The following is a 20,478-nucleotide window of genomic DNA, read 5'->3' as shown; positions in this document are numbered from 1 at the left end:
TCTTTGTGATGGCTTCCAGTCAAGCATAGCTATATATTTCATTTAGACATTTCTAGAATGAAAACAGAGAGGGAATTTTTAAGAGGCCTTACACTCTATCTCCCCAACCATTCCTTTAAGTATAAATTTTGATAAGTATAATGTACAGAAAATAAGCATCCAAATAGACTCATTTAATTAGACGGCTTTTCTTTCTAGAAATTACGAAAACAGGATATTTTATTTGATCTTGGGAGACAATGTTACTGAAAATTTTTGCTAAGGCTAATAAAAAGGAAACTCAATAGATAGATACATTTAAAAAAGAAGATATTTATGGCAAATTAAAGGATATTTATTTTACCCCTAAACCACAATGGGCCCACTTACAAGACACCCCCTGAAGGGATCCATACCCACCTCTCAAGTTCTACCTCACCCCTACTGCACAGCAGTGGGAAGATATACCAGAAACCCCAGATGGAAAAATTTTAAGAAAGCCAAAATCCTAAGGACAGGGAGGAGCTCTTCAAAAGCTTAAGTCAAATGCTATGAAATGTGCTTGATAAACTGCCAGTCTTGGAGGTCAAAAGTTCAACCATCTTACAACTAAATTCCCATTCTATGGAAATTTAAAAATATAAATTCACAAGTCAATCTGATACCCAGATGCAGGGAAAAAAAAGAAGGAAAAAGAAGAAGGAAGAAGAAGAAGAAGGAAGAAGGAAGAAGGAAGAAGAGGAAGAAGAAGAAGAAAGAGGAAGAGGAAGAAGAAGAAAGAGGAAGAGGAAGAAGAAGAAGAAGAAAGGAGGAGGAGGAGGAGGAGGAGGAGGAGGAGGAGGAGGAAGAAAAAAAACTGGGTAATTATTCCTAGAATTTTGCATTTGAAAATTTATCTTACCTTGTAATTTCAAGTTTAAGCATTTTTTGCCTGTTTTCATTTTCAGCTATGTAAACACATCTTAATGTCTAGATCTGGAAAGAAAAGTTGTTATTTTTATTTTAAAGCTTGCAAAACAATATGCTTTCCTAGGGATTCATTTTCATCTTGTGAACTTTTGGATATATCCACCGGAGATCCTTTTCAAGTATATTATGTTTATACTATGATCAATATACTATACTTACCACACTATGCATGTACTGTACTAGACTTACCATAATATAAACATAAAGTCTTGCTTGCATTGAATTAGAGAACCCCCATGACCCCGCTACCACTCTGTCATTTAGATTCGACATTCCAGTCAGATCACTGTTATTTTTCTTCATCTCTCCAACTATTCGATCCAATCAGTTCTTAATAAATGAAGATCCTACACCTATAAGGATTCCATTCACAACTCTCCATTCTAAATGTCAGGCCTTCATTTTTCTCTCAATGATTTCCTTCTCTTTTAAACCATCCTACACAACACCCTACCCTATGTGATGCCCCAACTTTGTGTTCATCGAAATACTAAGATATGTGGGAGGAAGTCAATGACCTTATGTCAAAGTGAATCCTCTACAATGCCCCATGCTCTGAGTAATCTGGTAAATTTTGGGAGTTCCATTACTCCTTGATGGCAGTACCCAGGGTCCTAAACAAGACCAATGCAATTAACAGTGCTTCAAAAAGTTTCTTTTTTAATTGAGGGTGATGAAACTGCCAGGTATTATTCCAAGCCCATTATATATATTAACTCATTTATTTAGTCCTTGCAACTATGAAAAAGGTACTTTAACATCCCTGTTTTACCAATGAAGAAGGTGGGGTACGCATAGATGAATCCCCTTGTTCAGTTAACTGGCTAGTAAGTATATGGGGCTGGGTTGAAATCCAAGCAGGCTGGCTGCAGAGCTCAGACCTGTGGCCCCTAAAATATGCTGCCTCTTATTTATTCTGTCCATGACTACTGTACGTGTGTCTGCAGAAACTCTGTAAAACCTGCCCCACTGAAACAGTTAATTCTTTGATCACCCATTCAAGAACTGTGTGCAGCAGAAAGCTGGCAGCTGCAGACCACAAGGGCTAATGACTTGGGGCATTATGTCTAGTTAAATAAGTATAAGGCAATAAGGATGCCGATCAATTAAAAAGAGTGCTATACAAGTGAAAACAGGCAGCCTCATCCTAGCTTGGGGGTTCAGAGGGGAAAACTCCCTGAAGGAAGTGATGTTTAAGCTAAAACAGAAGATGAGCAGCAGTTAGCTAGGCAGTGTGGGGGCCAGGGAGAGAAGGATGGATGTCAGAGAAAGAGACTAATCCACGTGGTCATGAGGATGGTCAGAGCAAGTCCTCAAATTTATCTACAAAGGCCCCACTCTTCCTGGCCATGCCCCTACCCAGGCTGGTTGACCTGCTGCCCCATCAGCCAAGATGCCCTGGCTATGCCATAGTATCAAACACCATGTGTTCGTTCTTTTCTCCCACCAGCCAGCTAGCTGCCCAGGACAAAAAGACAAGTGTTTAGAGGCACGATTTCATACAGGCACCTCCTAAAATTAAAATTACTTCAGGGATGCCTGCAGTACAGTTAAAAGAAACACCCAAAAGGCCAAAAGAAGCCTGCTTTATTGAATTTACAATGCAGAAAATATTTGTAGTTCCTTAGACATTTGCACTGCTATAAAAATTATACTTTATGGTATAATTATTAATGGTTTGAAGAGAAATAAACACTATAAATGAAATATGGCAGATACTAGAAAAATGTAAACCATATAAATCAACATCATAAAACAATTATTCAATACTCAGAGGCCTACTTAATATATACATATGAAATTTCTTATACACATATACAATAAAAGCCCACAAAAAAACCATCGCTTTGAAGCCAATCGCTGTACAAATATGAAAATAAATCTTTATCTTGAACCTCAATTTTATCTTCGGCAAGAGGGTTGTACAACTTGGATTTATGCAAATCAATTTAGTATTAAATAATCAAATGTCACATATGTCATATAGAGCAGCAAGTGGAAAAAATAAATTATAAAAATGCATGAGGCTAAAAGTTAACAGTAGAAGATGTCTTCTTCAACATTCTTTTCCCATGATGAAATTAAAATATTATCCAGTGTGTCAGGATACATAAAAGGGGAGCATAGTATAATTGTGATTTTAAAGGCTCTCAAAGGAAAAATTGAAACAAGTTACTTGCATAGAACTATGTAAATGTATCAAATTAAGTCTAAGTTAAAAACATAAAATACAGTCATGCATCACATAAAGACAGACCAAATTCATGGTGGCTCCACAAGATTATAACGGATTACAAGCAAAAAGTTTGTTTACAATGTTGAAAGAAAAGGCTGGACCCAATTATGATGTTGAGTTTACTGCTAGCTCTGGGTGGTTTAGAGGAGGCTCAGCATATTGTTCTGCCTGAGGCCTGCCAACGACCCTGGCCTTGAGTTAGGGAGGGAGAGAGAGGAGCAGGCTGGGGAGGGGAGGCTGCCCACCAGCCTCCACACTAACACACTCCTGCTCGCAGGCTCACTTCACCCTGTTCATCTTTACTCCATTTCTTTGTCATTCTTTCCTCCCAGACCAGACCAGAAAAGACAAGTGTCCCTCTCCTCTCTCTCTTCCTCACTTCCTCCTTTCCTTGTATTATTTCCCTTCTCAAGCTTTATCTCTAGGTCTCCTTCAATCTCTGCTCACTCTCTCTTTTTCTTCCTTCCCTCGCTCCCTTCCTCCTCCTGTATCTACTTTTCCTGCAATGACCGATTCCTCCACAGCCCTTCCCCTGCCCCACTAATGCCCCACTTGCGCACACACACTTTACCTTTTATACCGTATTTTTACTATACCTTTTTAATATTTAGGTATATTAGATAAACAAATAGTTACCATTGTGTTACAGTAGCCTACAGTATTCATTTTAGTAACATGCTGTACAGGTTTGTAGCCTAGGATCACGAGGCTGTACCTGTACCGTATGACTAGATGGCTATACCATCTAGTTTGTGTAAGTGCACTCTATGATGGCTGCACGATGACGAAATCACCTAATAAAGCGTTTCTTAGAACTATCCCTGTCATTAAGTGATGCATGACTGTATTTTTGTTCTTAATGGAAATACACTTTACGAACACCATGAAATCAAATGTTGGTAATAATCATGACTTCTTAGCAGCGCAGCTGAAAGAGCTGTAAGTAGCTTTTCTTTAAACAAGATTGCTAACTAGAGCTGTATTTTGTTGCCAAAAAATTTATCCAAGTTCGAACAGTTAAAGGTGATCGTTTTGTCTATCAAAGGCGCCTATGTAATCTAATCAATTTGGGCATATTGGACATACAATTCGGAAGCAAAGACCAAGATAATACTTCTGTATCAAAGGCATACTCTTATGTACAGATGGTAAGATAAATAGAGACGCTTTGGGGAAAATAAATAAAGGCAATATGATAACATGTATAGTAACACAGTTTTGTGCAAGGACACCAAATACCTAAACGTGGGTCCCATTCTAAACCGGGCTCCATAGATGCCACCTGGGCAAACAGCAGTGGCAGAACTTTCATCTCACCATGTCACAGAAATGGCCACCACTCCTTCCTGTTCAGTCCGACAGTTCCCCATAAGCAAGGCATTCTTTCTGGTCAGAATGTAAACCTTTTTTTTCTGGAACCAAAAAGCATAAAAGAGGAAACAGAATCCATGGTGGAGTTGCTATGGATAGCTCCAACATTCCAATAAAAAAAAAAACCCTAAATGTCCTCAATAGAGAAAAGGCATGATAAATGATATAGTGACTATTTGTAATCTGTGTATGTAACCTACCTCATTAATTCTCATTACAGCAAAAATAAAGGTTGGAGAATTTAAGGTTTGATCATAAAAATCATAAACAGGAGAAAAACTGCTACAATGAATTGTTTTAATTCAACAAAAAAGGAATGTTTTTAACTTATGTAAGACAATAAATAACAGCTTATTATTTAAGTTTTCTGGGCAAACTACTTGGGGCCTGAACTTATACGAAGCAAGGTAAATTCAGACCTCTGGCTGAGAAAAACTTAATTGGTTCAGACCACTGAAAATCAAAATCCCAAAACCAGGCTTCACTGACCCACCCTAGGGTCAAGTGTTGACTCCTTTGGCTCTTAGAGGTATTTCAGTGGGGAAGTCGGGGAGGCATTGCAGGTTCTAGAAGGAGAGCAAGACCAACCAGGACCTTGGTGAGGATGAGTCACTAGTCACATTGAACAAAGGACTCTGATTCCTTTTGTAACCCCGATTCCTCTTTTAAAGAGATGATTTTCCAAAAACCATGCATAACATTTCTTTCATTGTTCATATTTAAGGAAGTGAATGCTGGCAAATAGGGAGTAAAGGGAATCTACATTATATTGGATATTATGCTTTTAAACCATGAGAAGGTTTGAAATAAACATGCATATTTTCTTTTGGCAAAATGTTAAATCATTCTAAGGGCTAATGTAGTTTTTTAATAAGATACAATTCAGATATCATAAAATTCACCCTTTTAAAGTACACAATTCAGTGGCTTTTGGTATATTCACAAAGTTGTGCAAACATAACCACAAAATAATTCCAGAACACTCTCTTCATCCCTAAAAGGTATCGTATATCCATTAGCAGTCACTGTCAGCTCCCTCCTTTCCCCAGCCCTGGGCAAGCGCTCACCGGGGTACTTTTTTAAGTGAAGAGTGACATCTTTCCTGGGCATTGTACTTTCAGAAGTACCTGGTGTTATTCTGTTTTCGTTAAAATTTTTAACACTGAATTTAAACCAAGGACTTTGTAAGTATTCTGAGATCATAAAATACTCCCTTTTATATACAACTATTTTTGTTATAAAAATGTTTTTTCTTCATACAAAAAAATAGATTTTTGTCTTCACTGAAACCTAAAAATTACCATTATTTACTCAATTAAATTCTGCTCGTTTCAGAAGTGAGAAAAATCAATACTCCAGTATTTTAAAAGTACATAACCAGAGTCCTTTTTAACCATGGGCTATGATGCTCTCCTCACTGCTCAAAAGTGCTACGGAATGTGAGGGCCAAGGCCAGCAAAGCCAAACTGCCTTGTATTACAGATGAAGAAACAGATCTAACATGGGCTGTTGACATGCCCGAGACCACAAGGCTAGTTAACAGCAAAACGAGGATGATCACCCCCTTTTATTTGTACTCTGGTATTAAATATTTGAAGGCGATGTCATCAGTCATAGGTTATCTACAAAGTCAGTTATCTACAACATGAGTCTAATTATGTGAGTTTCTTCTACAGCTTTGATCTGAGCATGTGATTATTTTTTTCAGCACTTAAAAAACTTTTACAGGTCATCTTTTAAAACTCTATAAAGACATGACGAGTGTATTTAATCAGAGGATCCAAATCATTCATGGAAACATAGCAAAGAAGAACCGAGGTTCCAGAGGGACTGAGACACAGTTCAGACTTCCCACACTGTAACTCTCCATCTGACAGTGTCCGTGGGTGGCACCACTGCATGTACGAAGCAAAGGAGTCATACAAATTCTGTACTCTGCAAATGAAGACTTCAGAGGCCAAGGATGTTTTTTGCGTTAACCCTTGCAACAATTCGTCATGTGGGTTGACTGTTTGGAACTGCTCCCAGTCAGATTGGTAATGGATTTGCTGTCATCCTCATCAGTTCTTTTTTTCACTTCCCTGGAAAAAGAGAGAGATAAAGTAGAGACAGAGGTAGAGGTAGAGATAGAGAGGAGGATTTCTCAGATAAAAAATTAAACCACAAATGGCCCTGCAGTAACAAAAACAGCACTGCTGAGCACTTGCCATGTGCATCCAGACATTGTTCCAAACGCTTTATAAATGTTAACTTATTTAATCCTCACAAAAACCATAGGAATGTGCCCCATTTTATATTTTATATATGAGGAATCCCCTTCGGTCACCCAGCTGGAGAAGGGGCAGAGCTGGGATTCAAACCCTGCGGACTGGCTCCAGCACCTGCATTCTGAGCACCAGGCCACACACTCAGGCAGGCACACAGACGCACATGCACAGGTGCATATACACATGTGTACACACACATGTACACAAACTCCTCTTGCTCTCTCCTGTGGTTTCACATGCTTTAGAGTGTGCCACATGCACAGCTCACTCTTAACAATCTGGAACATGGCTCCCATCCTCAGGCGATGCTTGCTGACATTAACAAAAGCAATGATGCCTTTATAAGCATTCTTTAATTATACACGATCCTGAAAGTAACAATGGTTAAAATTCACCAAAAACAAACAAAAAACAAAAACAAATATAAGAAAAATACACCTTCCTTTAGCATCTCCCTAAATTTCTTTTAGAATTAACTGTTAGAGGAAACATTGACAAAAGATCTCCATGATCTCAAGTGTCCTTCAAAGTGTAGCCCCTGGGGATGCTTGTGAAATATCAGATCCTGAAGTCTGACTTTAGATAAGCTGAATGACAATCTCTATGGGTGAGGGGAGTGTGACAGCTGGTTCTCAAGACATCCCCAAACAATTCTACCTTTCCCCGTCAGTGCCTGGTGCTCCCCCATTAAGAGGTAGAGCTCGTACACCACTCCCTTGGTCAGGACGGGCTCTGTGACTGCTCGGGCCAACAGAACACCAAGGAAACGGCATGCTGAAATGCCCCAGCCAGGTGTCAATAAGGCCTGGCCTATTCGAGCTGCCTTTTAAACCGTCCAGGGGGAGAGGCCAGCAGAGGAGCCCTGGGGGATGTGAGGATGCGAGGCGGTCATGCAGCCTGAGACGGCCCAGTGGCCATCTGACTGCAAACGCAGGAGACACCGAGGAACCTTCCAACAGGGCGAAGCCAATCCTAGTCTCCTCAAAAAATAAAAAGGGGGTATTTCTTTAGGCGACTAAGTTTTGGGGTGATTTATTCCAGAGCGGTAGACAAATGAAACTGTTTGTTACAGAGTGGTAGACACAGGAATCAGCAAGTTCCCACTACAGCAATGCTGCTCAACAGCACCATAATGTAACCCAAATATGTAATTTAAAATTTTTTAGTAGCTACACTAAAAAAATGTGAGAAAGAGGTGAAATTTTCTTTATTAATATATTTAACTCAGTTGGAGGAAAATATCATTTCAGCATGTTATCAATATAAATATTAATGAGATATGTTACAATTTTTATAGTATTTAATACATAGAGCACATCTCAATTTGGATTAGCCATACTTCAGGTGGCTAGTGGCTATCAATTTGGTCAGCACAGCTCTTGAAGGTGCTGATAGGTGTTAACTTTTGAAAACCAATGCACTATGAGTAGGAAAAGAGAAAATTATTCTTACTGAAGGCCAGCTAATAAACACTATGCTACATTTCCATATTTTTCTTATTTAATACACACCACAACACACATACACACCCATGACAGGTGACAAGTGACAGGTCAGCATTATTACCCTCATTTCACAGATGAGGAAACAGTCAGGAAAAAAAAAGAAGAAACATGAGTCAGTCCCTAAGACCCTGTAAGGCTCATTTCAGACTTCTGACCTTCAGAACTGTAAGATATATTTTCACTGATTAAACTACTAGGTTAGCGGGAATTTGCTACAGCAACAACATAAGACTAATACAACTTGCGATTGCAAAATCTCCGTCATTTGGTTATTCAACAAATATCCAATTTATGCTCAGCTCTGGGATCCTCAATTAGTGAGCTCTGAGGCAGAGTCAGAAGTCTAAATAAGTCATTACCAGGTCCTGAGAGAGCTGCTACCACACATGCACAGTGTGCTGCAGGAAACCAGAGGGTGCACTGCAGTGTGCTAGGTGCAGGAAAGGCAGGCCTCATGGAGATGGAGCTTCATGGAGACTACGACAGCACAGTGACCTCTTGATAGAATAGAAATTCACCTTCAGTTAATGAAATGAGATTCCAGGTGCAGGAAACAGCATGCACAAAGGCAAAGAGGCACAGAAGAGCTGGGCCACCAGTGGAAACAAAGTTTGCTGCGTCTACAAAGTAAGAGATACAATCGGAGCAGGAGGTCAGGTCAGGCTATGAGAGACTAAGCCACTTGCTAAGGAGCTCAGACTCTATGCTGTGGGTAGGACACCAGTATAGGGGTGTAAGCAAAAGAGTATGTATTAATTGGATTTTTATTTTTTAAAAATACCCTGATTACAGGGTAGAGAATAAACTGATGTTGGAGAAATGCTGAGGCAGAAACTTAGGTGCCTCCTGCAAAGGCAGGAAATTCCCACACAATAAATTCTCAAGCCTGAAGCAAAGCAGAGGGAGAGAAGGGAGAGGAGGAAGGAGAGAGAGGAGATGGAAGAGAGAGAGAGAAGAAGAGAGAAAGGGAGAAGAGAGAGAATGAGAGAGAGAGAGGGAGGGAAGGAAAAAGATTGAAAATATTAGCAAATGAAAATATGGACAGATTCAGGAAACACTACAGAGAGGTCACTGAATGAACAGAACCCCAGAACTCACTAGATGATGAAGGAAGATTGGGGGGAGTCAACACTGACTCCAGGTTACCATTTTTAATTATAATTGTGGTAGTTTCCTGAGCAGGGGAATATAGAAGGAGAAATGATGTTACAGAAAACTTAACGCATTAGGATATGTTGGGTCAGTCACGCCTATAGAATTTCCAGTTGTTGGGTGGGAATATGGTTATGGAATCAAAAAGAGGTGGAGGATGAAAATATACAAATTGGAGGTCACCAGCTAGACATAGTTCCAGAAACCATGAGGATGGAAGATATTAGGCAGAAAGACAGTAAAGAGGAAGAGAGTGCAGAAATGAAATCCTAAAATTACCAACATTTAAATAGCAATCCAATAATTCAGATTAGTAGTAAAAAGTCTCAATTTTGCCACTTAGTAGCTGTGTCACTTTGAGTAAGGTGATTAATCACTCTAATTCTCAATGTCCTTATCTGTACAATGGGTATAATAAACACAGTATCCTCAAAAGGCAACTCACATCTCTCCCTTCTGGGAAGTCCAGTGGCCTCTAGCAGCCACATATTATATGATTGCCTGGTTCATATGCTTTTCTTCCTTATTTTTTCTCTAATATTACATTGCACAGCCTGTCTCACATTCCCTTGATATCTCTATTGAACCATGGTACAGGGCTTTCTTATGCTGAGTGCTCATTATAATACATGCATTATTGAACCTGAAAGCAAATAAGGGAGCAAAATAGGTACCCACATCATTCATCTGGCCTTCAGTTTCTTTAATCCACCAAAAATGTAGGCATGTCTCACTTTAAGGAAATTAGAAAGATATAATCCCAAACATCTAAAACAGGTTTAAGGTTGGGAAAATTAAATTATCTCACCAAATCTACCATTTGCTTAACAACTACATTTTAAATGAGTCAATCTTAGGAAAAGATTTTCACCCAAAGGGCTCAGTAATTGCACTGGATTGATAACATCAGCTTGAGCTTTCCACATTTTTCTCAAATTTCAGGCCACTAAGCAATTAAAATGGCTGTTGAATTTGAATCAATGGCAAAATGTTTAAAGCCTGTGGTTCTGGAGATGGCAAATTCACTTACCAATGGACAATGGTTGTGATGAACGACCTATTAGCATTATAGGGAAATTGCATTTCTAAGAGAAACTTTTCCTGGGATTGAGAGGTTTTCCAAGAAAAAGATGAGTAGTTCAGGTGGTTACACAAACATTTACGGCCTCCCTTCAAAAATGAATCCTTCAGACAGTGCAAATCCATAAACCTATCTAGTTCAAGTTTTATGATATGACATGGTGTAAAAGGAACTGTGTTGGGAATTATCTATCTTACAAGCTCTAAATCAAGAACTTACATGTTTTGCAGTAGACATAGCATTCTAAAGGCTGTAAAAACACTTTTAAATGTTCGTTTTACCTGTGGAGACTGTTTCCTTTTAAGACTTAGGTACTTTGACAAGCAAATCTGGAGGAAGAGTATAAAGCAAATTGAAATCTTTACATATTTGCTTTCTTTATAATTTTCATATTTAACACACTGCTAAAATGACTAGAGATCTCAAACCAGGCCATAATGCAATAACAACAACAACAAAAAAAAGACCCCTTGATAAGTGATTTACAAGAAATGCCCTCATTATCAAAATGCCTGTGCACACAAGTGTTTTATGTAAACAGACCCAGGCCTGGTGGAAGCTCCACCATAAAAACAGGGCTGCTGCTTGGCTGACCCAATATGCTGGCAGGAGCAGATGGGGACAGGAGGCTTACAGCCCCTCCCATCTTTATGATATAATAAAGAAAATCGATTCTGCACTCTGGGTGTGACCATGGCAATTTGGAGTCATTTAACTTTAACATGACCCTACAAGACAAATCAGCATTAAATAGCTATTACGTTTATTCAGTAGTGTACAGGCTGTTACATAGAGAACCATACTTTCAGAGCTAGAAAGGGCATTAGAGATCACTGTTCAGCCTCCTCCCTTATTTTACAGTTTGCCTAAAGGAAGACAGGGACTTATTCAAGACTTAACAGCTATTCAGGGGTAGATTTAAGGCTGGACTTTGAGCCTTCTGAAACCGCAATCCTCCAACACCCTGGGCAGCAGCCAACAGCCACACAGAGGGCCTGACCTGCAGCATCCTTTCTTGCTCAGATGGAGTAGCAATTCGGCACTGCACTGCCTATGGCAGCACTGAGCTCCTGTCCAGCCTTGGGCCCAATGAGGCTCTAAAGACCTGCAGGTCCTCCCCATACCCATCCATCTACCTCACCAGGCACATCATTCCCGTCCAGGAAGTCTCATGTACGTTTGAATGAAACACCCATATGACCATCTGAAAAAAGCAAACGCACTGACCAATTCAGCAATTACTCCACCATCTTCAGTCCACTTCATTGAAACTTCCCCCTTCCCCATTTACTGAATGTATCTTGTTTGACCAAAATGGCTGTGCACCCACGGGTGTATGGTACCCATTATTTTACCTAATTTATGAAGGTTTTATTTTGGATCTTATTTGACAAATGTGATATTAGCTCACAATTCTTCTACTAATCACAAGCAAAAATTATGTAATTCACTTGAATTTATACATGTTTAAATGTTTGTTTTTTGTTTTTTGTTTTTTAACATGTTTTAGGTCATACTCAAAGTTAGCACTGTTTTTGCTCTAAACAAAAATGATTTCCAGTGTGGTAGTGGGAGGCGGCTCTCTCTCTTGGACTGATGTCAAAGGAGGTAATGTTCAACAACTCTGAGTTCAAGCTCAAGGCATCTTCCAAGGCCTGCCACACACTAATGCCACACAGGCCACCTAAGCTCTGGGGCCCATTCCCTGATTCTCACAAGTGAGAACCATAGTCTCTGCCAAGGCCCCAGTCCACACCTTCTATTAATAGAATTCTATTCTAATAAGCACTATAAACATCAAGTTAGTTAATAGAAAAGCAGCATTTAAAACTCTGCAAAGTATTTTAACTGTCAATGTATACTAGCAAAAGAGGCCAATTACCAAACTCAAGTTAAGATTCTTGTAAAGCCTCACAAGTGATCAGCGAAAGTACTATAGTATGTCTAAGCACTATGCCTAAAATTATGTCTTTGCTTTGTCAGCAATTAAAGATCACTGGCGACACACATATTTTTATTTTTCTTTCTTTTCCTTTTTTTTTTTTTTGGATATTTAATCCTGTTAGGCCAATAATAAATTATCTTTTCATTTGTGGCAGAAAATCAGGCAGAAAAGATAAGTCTAACAGATAATATTGTTATTTTCTAAGACTACTCTAAGGATTAAAACACATTTATATCCAAACTCCTCAATGATGCAATTCCTTATTCTGACCTACATCCCAAACTGTTATTTATTATTAACACCATTGCCTTAGCTTAATGATTACCTAGGTAATAATTTTAACAAAGTGCTTCCAACTGCCATGACACATAATTTTACTGATGTTTTATTTCCTTTACCCTGGAAAATGTTGTAATAGTTATATTCATAATAGTCTCTTGTATTTAAAATCTCGTTTCTGGAAATGATTCAAATAAGTTAACTATTAGCTTTGTGACATTTTTGCTGAAAGGTCAGCACCGCCTTGGGTGCACCTGCTTTGTTTTGGCAGTAAAAGTATTTTGCCCACGTTTACAGTGAACAGGCAGCAGTACCAGTTTTTATAAAACCCATATTTGTTTCTCTAACCACTACTGAAAGACAAGGCCGTGTTTTCCAATGTATATTCATGTTACGGTCAAGAAATTTGACATATGCAGCAACTAAGTGAAAATTCAACTCTACTTCCAGTTTTCCAAATATGAGACAAAACTTTACCGGGCAAGATGGAGAACAGCTTCCACTATATTTGAACCATCTTTGGCACTTGTTTCACAGAATAATGCCCCGTAGGTCTGCAGAAAGAAACAGACACTACTAAATAACACTTCCTGAAATTTCAGCTTATAAATCAACAAAATAAAAATATTTCCAGAATAATGTCCCGTAGGTCTGCAGAAACAGACACTACTAAATTATACTTCCTGAAATTTTAGCTTATAAATCAACAAAATAAAAATATTTCCATTAGGAAAGAACTGTGTGTGCTGCAGGCCTGGGTGTAGGTTACACGGTCATGCATAGGATACAGAGAAGATGCAATGGCTGCTCTAGAGCAAGAAGAAAGAGAGAAACTGAACAGTAGGGAAGGAATCCACAGTGGGACCTTTACCCCCAAGTCCCCAAATCCATAAATCTCTAAAAACCACAAAATGAAAAGATTTCTAGTAGAAATGAGTAGGGCTACTGCTGAGTTCTACAGCCGGATGTTATAAGGTGAAATAGAGAGTATCTATGAGGATGCAGGAGGGTATAAGTGGTGAGATGCGTAAGTAAACCTGGGAAATGCTAAGAAATTGAGGGGAAGGAAAAAAACCGGCATGTGTCCAGGAACTATGTAATCTTTAGGGGGACATGTGGGACAGAGTCTGACATGAGGATTACACGTGTTTAATGTCTGTCTCCCTTCGACTATAAAATACATGAAGATAAGGACTGTCTATTTTGTTCCCTACTCTTGATTCTCTTCCACTCAGGTGACACACTGCACTATCTTCTGCCCCTTGGCACAGTAACCCTCTGGAACCAAACCCGTCTTTTCAAAATAAGACGTCCATTCTTCTTCCTTTAGCTGGATTAAGGGACTAGAGAAGGATTCCAGGAACTAGGTGAGAGTGAAGAGGAAGACAAGATGGGCCAGTTCAGGTTCCTCTTTGTCAGTGATATTCAGTGGAGGGAAATGACTATGGATTGTTTTACCTCTATGAGGGATTTAACCCTTGGTGAACCGACTTGTACTCATGAAGGGTAAGGGACACTTGGAGTCCTGCCTGCATAACAAGGACTGAAGCCCCACGGAACAGGGTAGAGAATTGTCAAAGAACCTCTTAAGTGAAAGTAGACAAAAGTGAAAGACCTTTTCCAATTTGGAACCATTCTCACTCTTACCATGGCCAGTTTTTCTCCAAAGTAGCCTGGGACACATTTTTGTCCCTCTGCAGCAGCAGTGTCACGAAGATCGGCCTTGTTTCCTACCAACATGATAGGAATACTCTCATGGGTTGCATCCTACCAGAAAGAAAAGAAAAAAGTGTGCATACATCAAATGTTGGACAAGTGACAACAATGATGGCTACAGGTATCATTTCCGAATGCCCCTTGTGTGCCACATGATGCACGGATAAGATCTTTAAACCTTAAAATCTCTAAAAAGAGGCAAACATTTTCCCATTGCCAGGTAAGAATACTGAAATTCAAAGAGGTTACATGGGAACTGGTAAGGACCCAGGCCAGGGTACAAACTGACTGCATCCCCCTCCACACTATACAAACCTGCATAAACTCAGGAAAGCATGACCACAGGATTGCATTTGACAATGGTAAAAACATCATTTTCCACAACTTTGCCCCAAGCAACAGTGATTACAAGTCAACTTCATTATCTCAGATACAAAACACACAAGTATCCCTCAGCTATGATGGGATAAAAATTGGAGTTTGAAAATGTCCCATACTCACTGCTATCTGATTGATGACAAAAGCAAAGTAAGGTCTTAAGCTCAATATTTTTCTTAGGAGGAGTCAACTACCAATCATTAAAAGTAACATTGTCTAAGGAAAACACTTCCAGAATAGCATATTCAAACTGTCACACCATCTCATGTTCTCAGTGGAGTTGGCGGAATATGTAATGTGAAAGGCAGAGCTGAGTTAGATGCCCCACCCTTCTTACCTCCTGGCTGTACACAGACTCTATGAAACCAGGTGAGTCTCCTTATTTTTCTGCCTCAATTTCCCTAACTCTAAAATGGAAGGATCAGTAAAGGAATAGGCAATCTCAGCAGGCTCTGATGAGAACAGGAGAAGATAACCTGGCTATCACAGGAAAACAGGTTCCTGGTTCCTGAACAAGAGAAGCGGCAGCCCTGGCTAAGGTATGCGGAGATCACTCTTCATGGTGCCTAAAGACACCCCGATTCTCATTCAGTTTGGTGCTGTATCTGATACAAGATCAAGAGCCTCAAAAATAATGAAGTTACATTAGATTTCCTTTCTATTTAGATCATTTTCCTCTAACTGGAGGTATCAGAGTGTGGTAAGAGTAGAGAAGAGAAGGGAGTAAAGGCCCTCCCCGAACCTTCCCAAACCGCCCATCAATGTGTAAATTAATTATGTTCTTTGGCAGTCTGCTCAGGATCTAAGGGGACGTCATTTGGAAGCCATTAATCAAATATTCACTTAAGTAAGCCAAGAATCTGAGCGTCTAAATGACTTCCCGAAGTCACACAGGTAAATACTTCCTTCAAGTCTTGACTCAAATATCACCTTCTCGTGAGGCTGCTCTAACCACAATGATGAAAACTGCAGCCCACTGCCCTGCCTTTTGTTTCTAGAACATTTATCACTTTCTAACATTCTATTTAATTTGTTTGTTGCTATTATCTCTCCTACACTAAAGTACAAGCTCCATAAGGATGGGGCTCTGTTTTATTAACAGGTATATCCCAAGCACCCATATAGCACCTACACAAAGGAGGTAGCCCCAAAATATTTTTGAATGTCCGACAGTCAGGAGAGCATGTCTCAAATGTCTCTATTCAACTTTTACTCAAATAGTCAATCAATGAATTATTCATGACAGATAAGTTAATGGCCATAATTTTATTTTACCCTTAATTTTATCACAAGATGTTATAACCCAGTGGTTTTCGATCAAAGTGTATTAATTATTAATTCAGAGGGTCCATTCACCACTGACATTCTACTCAATCCTCTGGCCTATCCCAATGATCACATTATTAATTTCTACCCATATTTATAGTGGCCACATAAATTGTCCCTATAGAATTCCTCAAATTGGAAAGGGTGACCCATGGCAAAGGTTTATCATGATCATTTTTTTCTAAGATGAAAGTCAAATGCCAAGTGGTCTCTAATTTTTTCTATATAACAAATTCAAGAATTCATCTTGAATGCAGTTTTCTTACTCTTCAGATCCTGTGAAAGGTGCTACCCATAGCTGAAAAGGTCATTTACCCTGTGTAGGTGCTCAGAAGATTATGACAGCGGGGTTCTTGGCATGTACTATGGCTGGTCACCAAGGGCTATTTCAACACTGTGACTACCTTGCTGTTTATGCTTCCTTTTCTTGAGCATAATCCAAAGACTTAAAATTAATACTAAGTCCAACAGTTTCAACAATAAATTTTTTCTATAATTTCAAATATTCATGTGTCTGAGTTAGTCGGGATTATCTATTATTCTCTAGGCTCATTGCTTTATCACAGGGAGGTCCGCTTGTTCTCATAGAGTAGATGTATCTCTTCTATGCACTAACTGTACCTAGGAATTCCTTTCTTGACTTCAAAAGCTGCTTCTTGCAATCTGCTGCTCAGTCTGGTGCTTTATGTTGAACCAGGAGGTCCAATTCTAGCCCCTGTTCCAGCCCTAATCTCTAAGTAACTATAAACTAGTGTCAGATACTTTCTATGCCTCAGGTTTCTCATAATAAATGAAAATAACACTATGTTTCTTCCTTTCTAAGATGTTACAGGGATGACTATAATGTGGAAAATTTTATGAAACAAAAATATTATATAAATGTCAACACTTTTATTAAGTCATGAAATTTCAGTAGACTAAAATACACATTTATCACTGTTTTATTGCCAATTACAATATCACTTCCCATATCATTTCTTTAGTTAGAAAGAGAACATTAATTCTGTTTTTTACAAGGCATGAAATAGGTGTAACTGAAGACTCTAGAAGCAAACTTAAGATCAGAGAGTAATCCGTTCTCTGTTTAGCTACCCCTGCATTTAATGCCTGTTAAAAGTTACAGATAATAGACTTACTTGAAAATTTGTATTAGCCACTAGTTTTGGCTTTTTTTTTTCCCAAGAGAGTATGCTGAACCGTAGCTTCTACTAAAGTTTTACGTTGTTTAATAACTTCTGGCAGCACATTGTGGTTAAATCATTTCCCACTTATAAAAATTATTGAATGTGAAATGAAAGGATTTCAAAGCTCCTCAAGTGAAAACACCATCTCATTTGATCAAAAAAAAGAACAGATAGTTGCCACACATTCTAAAAATACAAATTGGTGTTTCAGTGGTACCTTGGGATATGTAAAAACACAAATCACTACCAGGATAGGGCTAAGAACACAGTCACTACAGAATTTGGGCTTCACATGTGCTCACACTGGATGGTGTTTCACCTGTACTTCTAGTACATGGGGAAGTCCCTTACACAATCACGTGACATGCCCAGCCGTATCACCCTCTTGTTTGAAAGAGCTGCTGTTTCTCAGGTTACCTGTATTTTTACTTGTTTCTAATAAGGTTCTGATTTTATCTGTTAAGAAAACTCAGAAGTTTTATTCCCAGAAATTTATGTTAGTCATGTTATTGGCTTTGTGGGAACTTGCCCAGCTACTGAGAAAGACCAATACTGCTGAGTGCCATTGGCAACTCTGCCTCTAACATCCATTTCTTCTTGATAGCTTGGATAAGTGGCTTCGTATCACGTTCACTTCAATGAAGAAGAGCACTAGCATTTTCTGAGATGGCCTGCAACTGCCCTGTGTAATTTTCTGTTTCTCTGTTTTGGCTTCTTACCTCAATCATATCTACCCATTCTCGTACATTTAGGAAGCTTTTCTCACATGTAACATCATATAGCAGCAAAACACCATCTGCCCTTCGAAAGTAAGACTTGGCAATACTTCTGAACCTGGAAAAGAGGAAATCACTTAAGTAACCGTTCTAATCAGTGAGCTTGGCGCTGCTTCATTCTTTATCTCTTTTATGATCAATTTTTTCACATCTTCTCAACTAAGCCCCAATTGAGAAGAATCTGATGGCAACATATCACCATGAAATTGCCATCTCCAAAGCCTAGAATGACCCACTAAAAGGTAACAGAATGAGAATTTGGGACACTGATTTTTAAAAAGCCAATCATTTGCTCCACCAAACAATCCCAAGAATGTCTACAAACCCAAAAGCATAACCAGGACAAGGTTGCAAGCATAATTTCTAAAAATTTCAGTCTTGGCAACAAGCTACCAGAACCCACGTGTGGGACAGAGAAGGACGGAAGAAATGCACATTAGAGAAAAACTGGGAGGGGGGGTAGTACTGTAGGTGGGGAGAAGAAGAACGAACATCGTGGCGCACCACGAGCACCAGAAGCTTTACACACACAGGGGCGGGGCATTCACCAGGGCAGGAGCAGACCTCGGCATGTACGTCCTAATGTTAAACCTAGTGCGATATTTTATAGTATCTTAAATGGCGTTATGTCGACCACAAATATTTTTAAATGTTGAGGGTCCTAGTCTGCTAGAGAATATGAGCTCCATGTGGGCAGGTATTTGTGTCCATTCGCTGTTGAATCTTAGTAGCCTAAATGGTGCCTGGTACAGAGGTAGGTGGGTACCCCATATTTACCTGTTGAACAACTGGCTAGATTCTGCTCCCAAAGACTTGGACAATACTAAAGCCCATGCTTAATGCTCTGGTCATAGGCAATGAATGCGAAGTAAGATACTGTCACCAGATGCGAGTCTGCTATTTAGTTTGTGCCTCTGCCTTTGAATGAAGGAGAACTAACAGGTTCTCTACTCTACCATTTTTTGTCCCCCAGCTAAGTAGCTCAGGGGTGCTGTCTCATCTAAACTCCGTTAGGAGAGGGCACTTTCTTTCTCAGCTGAACACCAGCTCAATGGAAGTTTAAGATCCTCTTCTTACACAACTGACAGGATAAGTGAAGGAGGAAAGGACATGGGGAAGAGTATACCTGAAATTCTAATATACGATAGAATTATATAGTCTATTATAAATATATAATTAGGAGAAAAAAAAAAAAACAAGCCAAGCCTCCTATAAAGCTTGCGTGTGCAAACGTAAGCGGAGCCCAAAGCATCGTGAAAAGCACTTGCCTCTCCTGACCAGCCGTATCCCAAAGCTGCAGAACTGTTCGCTCACCATCTACGATGAGAGTTTTCATTTGAAAATCAACTCCTGGAAAGCAATTCAAGAGAACATGGAGAACACGATGTAAATAATTCCACTGGTTTTTACTTTCAAGCCCTCTTCAGATGAAACAAAAGCCAATAAGCCAAAGAGCCCAGTGATGCAGAGAGGAATGAACATGGCCTTCGAGGAGAGTGACCTTCACTTACTAATTATAAGTCAGAGCACATATATGTGGACAGATGCACCGTGTGCAGGCCAGCTGACTTGGGGAAAGATTTAATCTGTGGACAAGGGAAAGTTTTTGTTCTATTTGTCCATGTAATTAGATGAACTTAGTCCTATCTGTGTGTGTGCATGCACATAAATGTGTGTATGTGTGTGTATGTATATATTCATGTATATGTTTATGTACATGTACATACACATGCTCTCTAGCAACTGTACCAAAAACTGTAGTCTTTTTATGAGTCAAACTGAAGTGAACTTTCAGCTTTGTTATCTCGAAGGGCCTGACAGAGAACCATAAATTTACAAAGACGTCCATTGTGAAGAGGGTAATCGAACTGTTCTAATGGTTAACAAAATACAAACATTTAGATGAAGAAGAAAAATAAACGATAATTTGCATATCTCCAACTCCTTTTATTGATCATTATGCAAATCTGGGAAATCAGGACACTACTTCTTTCCTTGTCCTGAAAGAGATCACTCTTGAATTCCACTGTAAAGCAAGGGGGGGAGTATACCTCTAGGTATGATTTTGACTATAATAACAAACTAGCTATCAATAACGTCACTTTATCAACATCAAATGACATTTTATCAGAAAAGCTTTCCTAGCCGCCCTGTGTAAAACTGCACCTCGCCTCAAATCGCACGTATTTTTTATTTGTTTTTCATCCATTTCCCTCCATTAGGGTATAAGTTCCTTGAGGGCTGGCATTTAGTTGTCTCTGTTCATTGTGTATCCTTGACACCTACAACTGTATTTGGGTCATAGTAGGACTCT

General features: G+C 39.2%; 1 protein-coding gene across 1 annotated transcript in view; it reads right to left on the bottom strand.

Annotated features, from left to right (window-relative positions):
• Positions 1–6,091: 6,091 nt before the first annotated feature.
• Positions 6,092–20,478, bottom strand: part of RASEF (RAS and EF-hand domain containing) — a 59,958-nt gene continuing 45,571 nt past the window's right edge. Inside the window, exons 13-17 of the mRNA XM_016151678.2 lie at positions 19,433–19,514; positions 18,108–18,222; positions 14,432–14,551; positions 13,262–13,338; positions 6,092–6,636 (exon numbers count right to left, since the gene is read on the bottom strand). Of these exons, the coding sequence (XP_016007164.2) occupies positions 6,531–6,636; positions 13,262–13,338; positions 14,432–14,551; positions 18,108–18,222; positions 19,433–19,514 (500 nt within the window). The 3' untranslated portion in view covers positions 6,092–6,530. The remainder of the gene's footprint in view (positions 6,637–13,261; positions 13,339–14,431; positions 14,552–18,107; positions 18,223–19,432; positions 19,515–20,478) is intronic.

This window comes from Rousettus aegyptiacus, unplaced genomic scaffold (assembly GCF_014176215.1).
Source record: "Rousettus aegyptiacus isolate mRouAeg1 unplaced genomic scaffold, mRouAeg1.p scaffold_m13_p_3, whole genome shotgun sequence".
Lineage (NCBI taxonomy): Eukaryota > Metazoa > Chordata > Mammalia > Chiroptera > Pteropodidae > Rousettus > Rousettus aegyptiacus.
The sequence above is the reverse complement of the archived record's forward strand: the minus strand, read 5'-3'. Positions and strand labels throughout refer to the sequence as shown.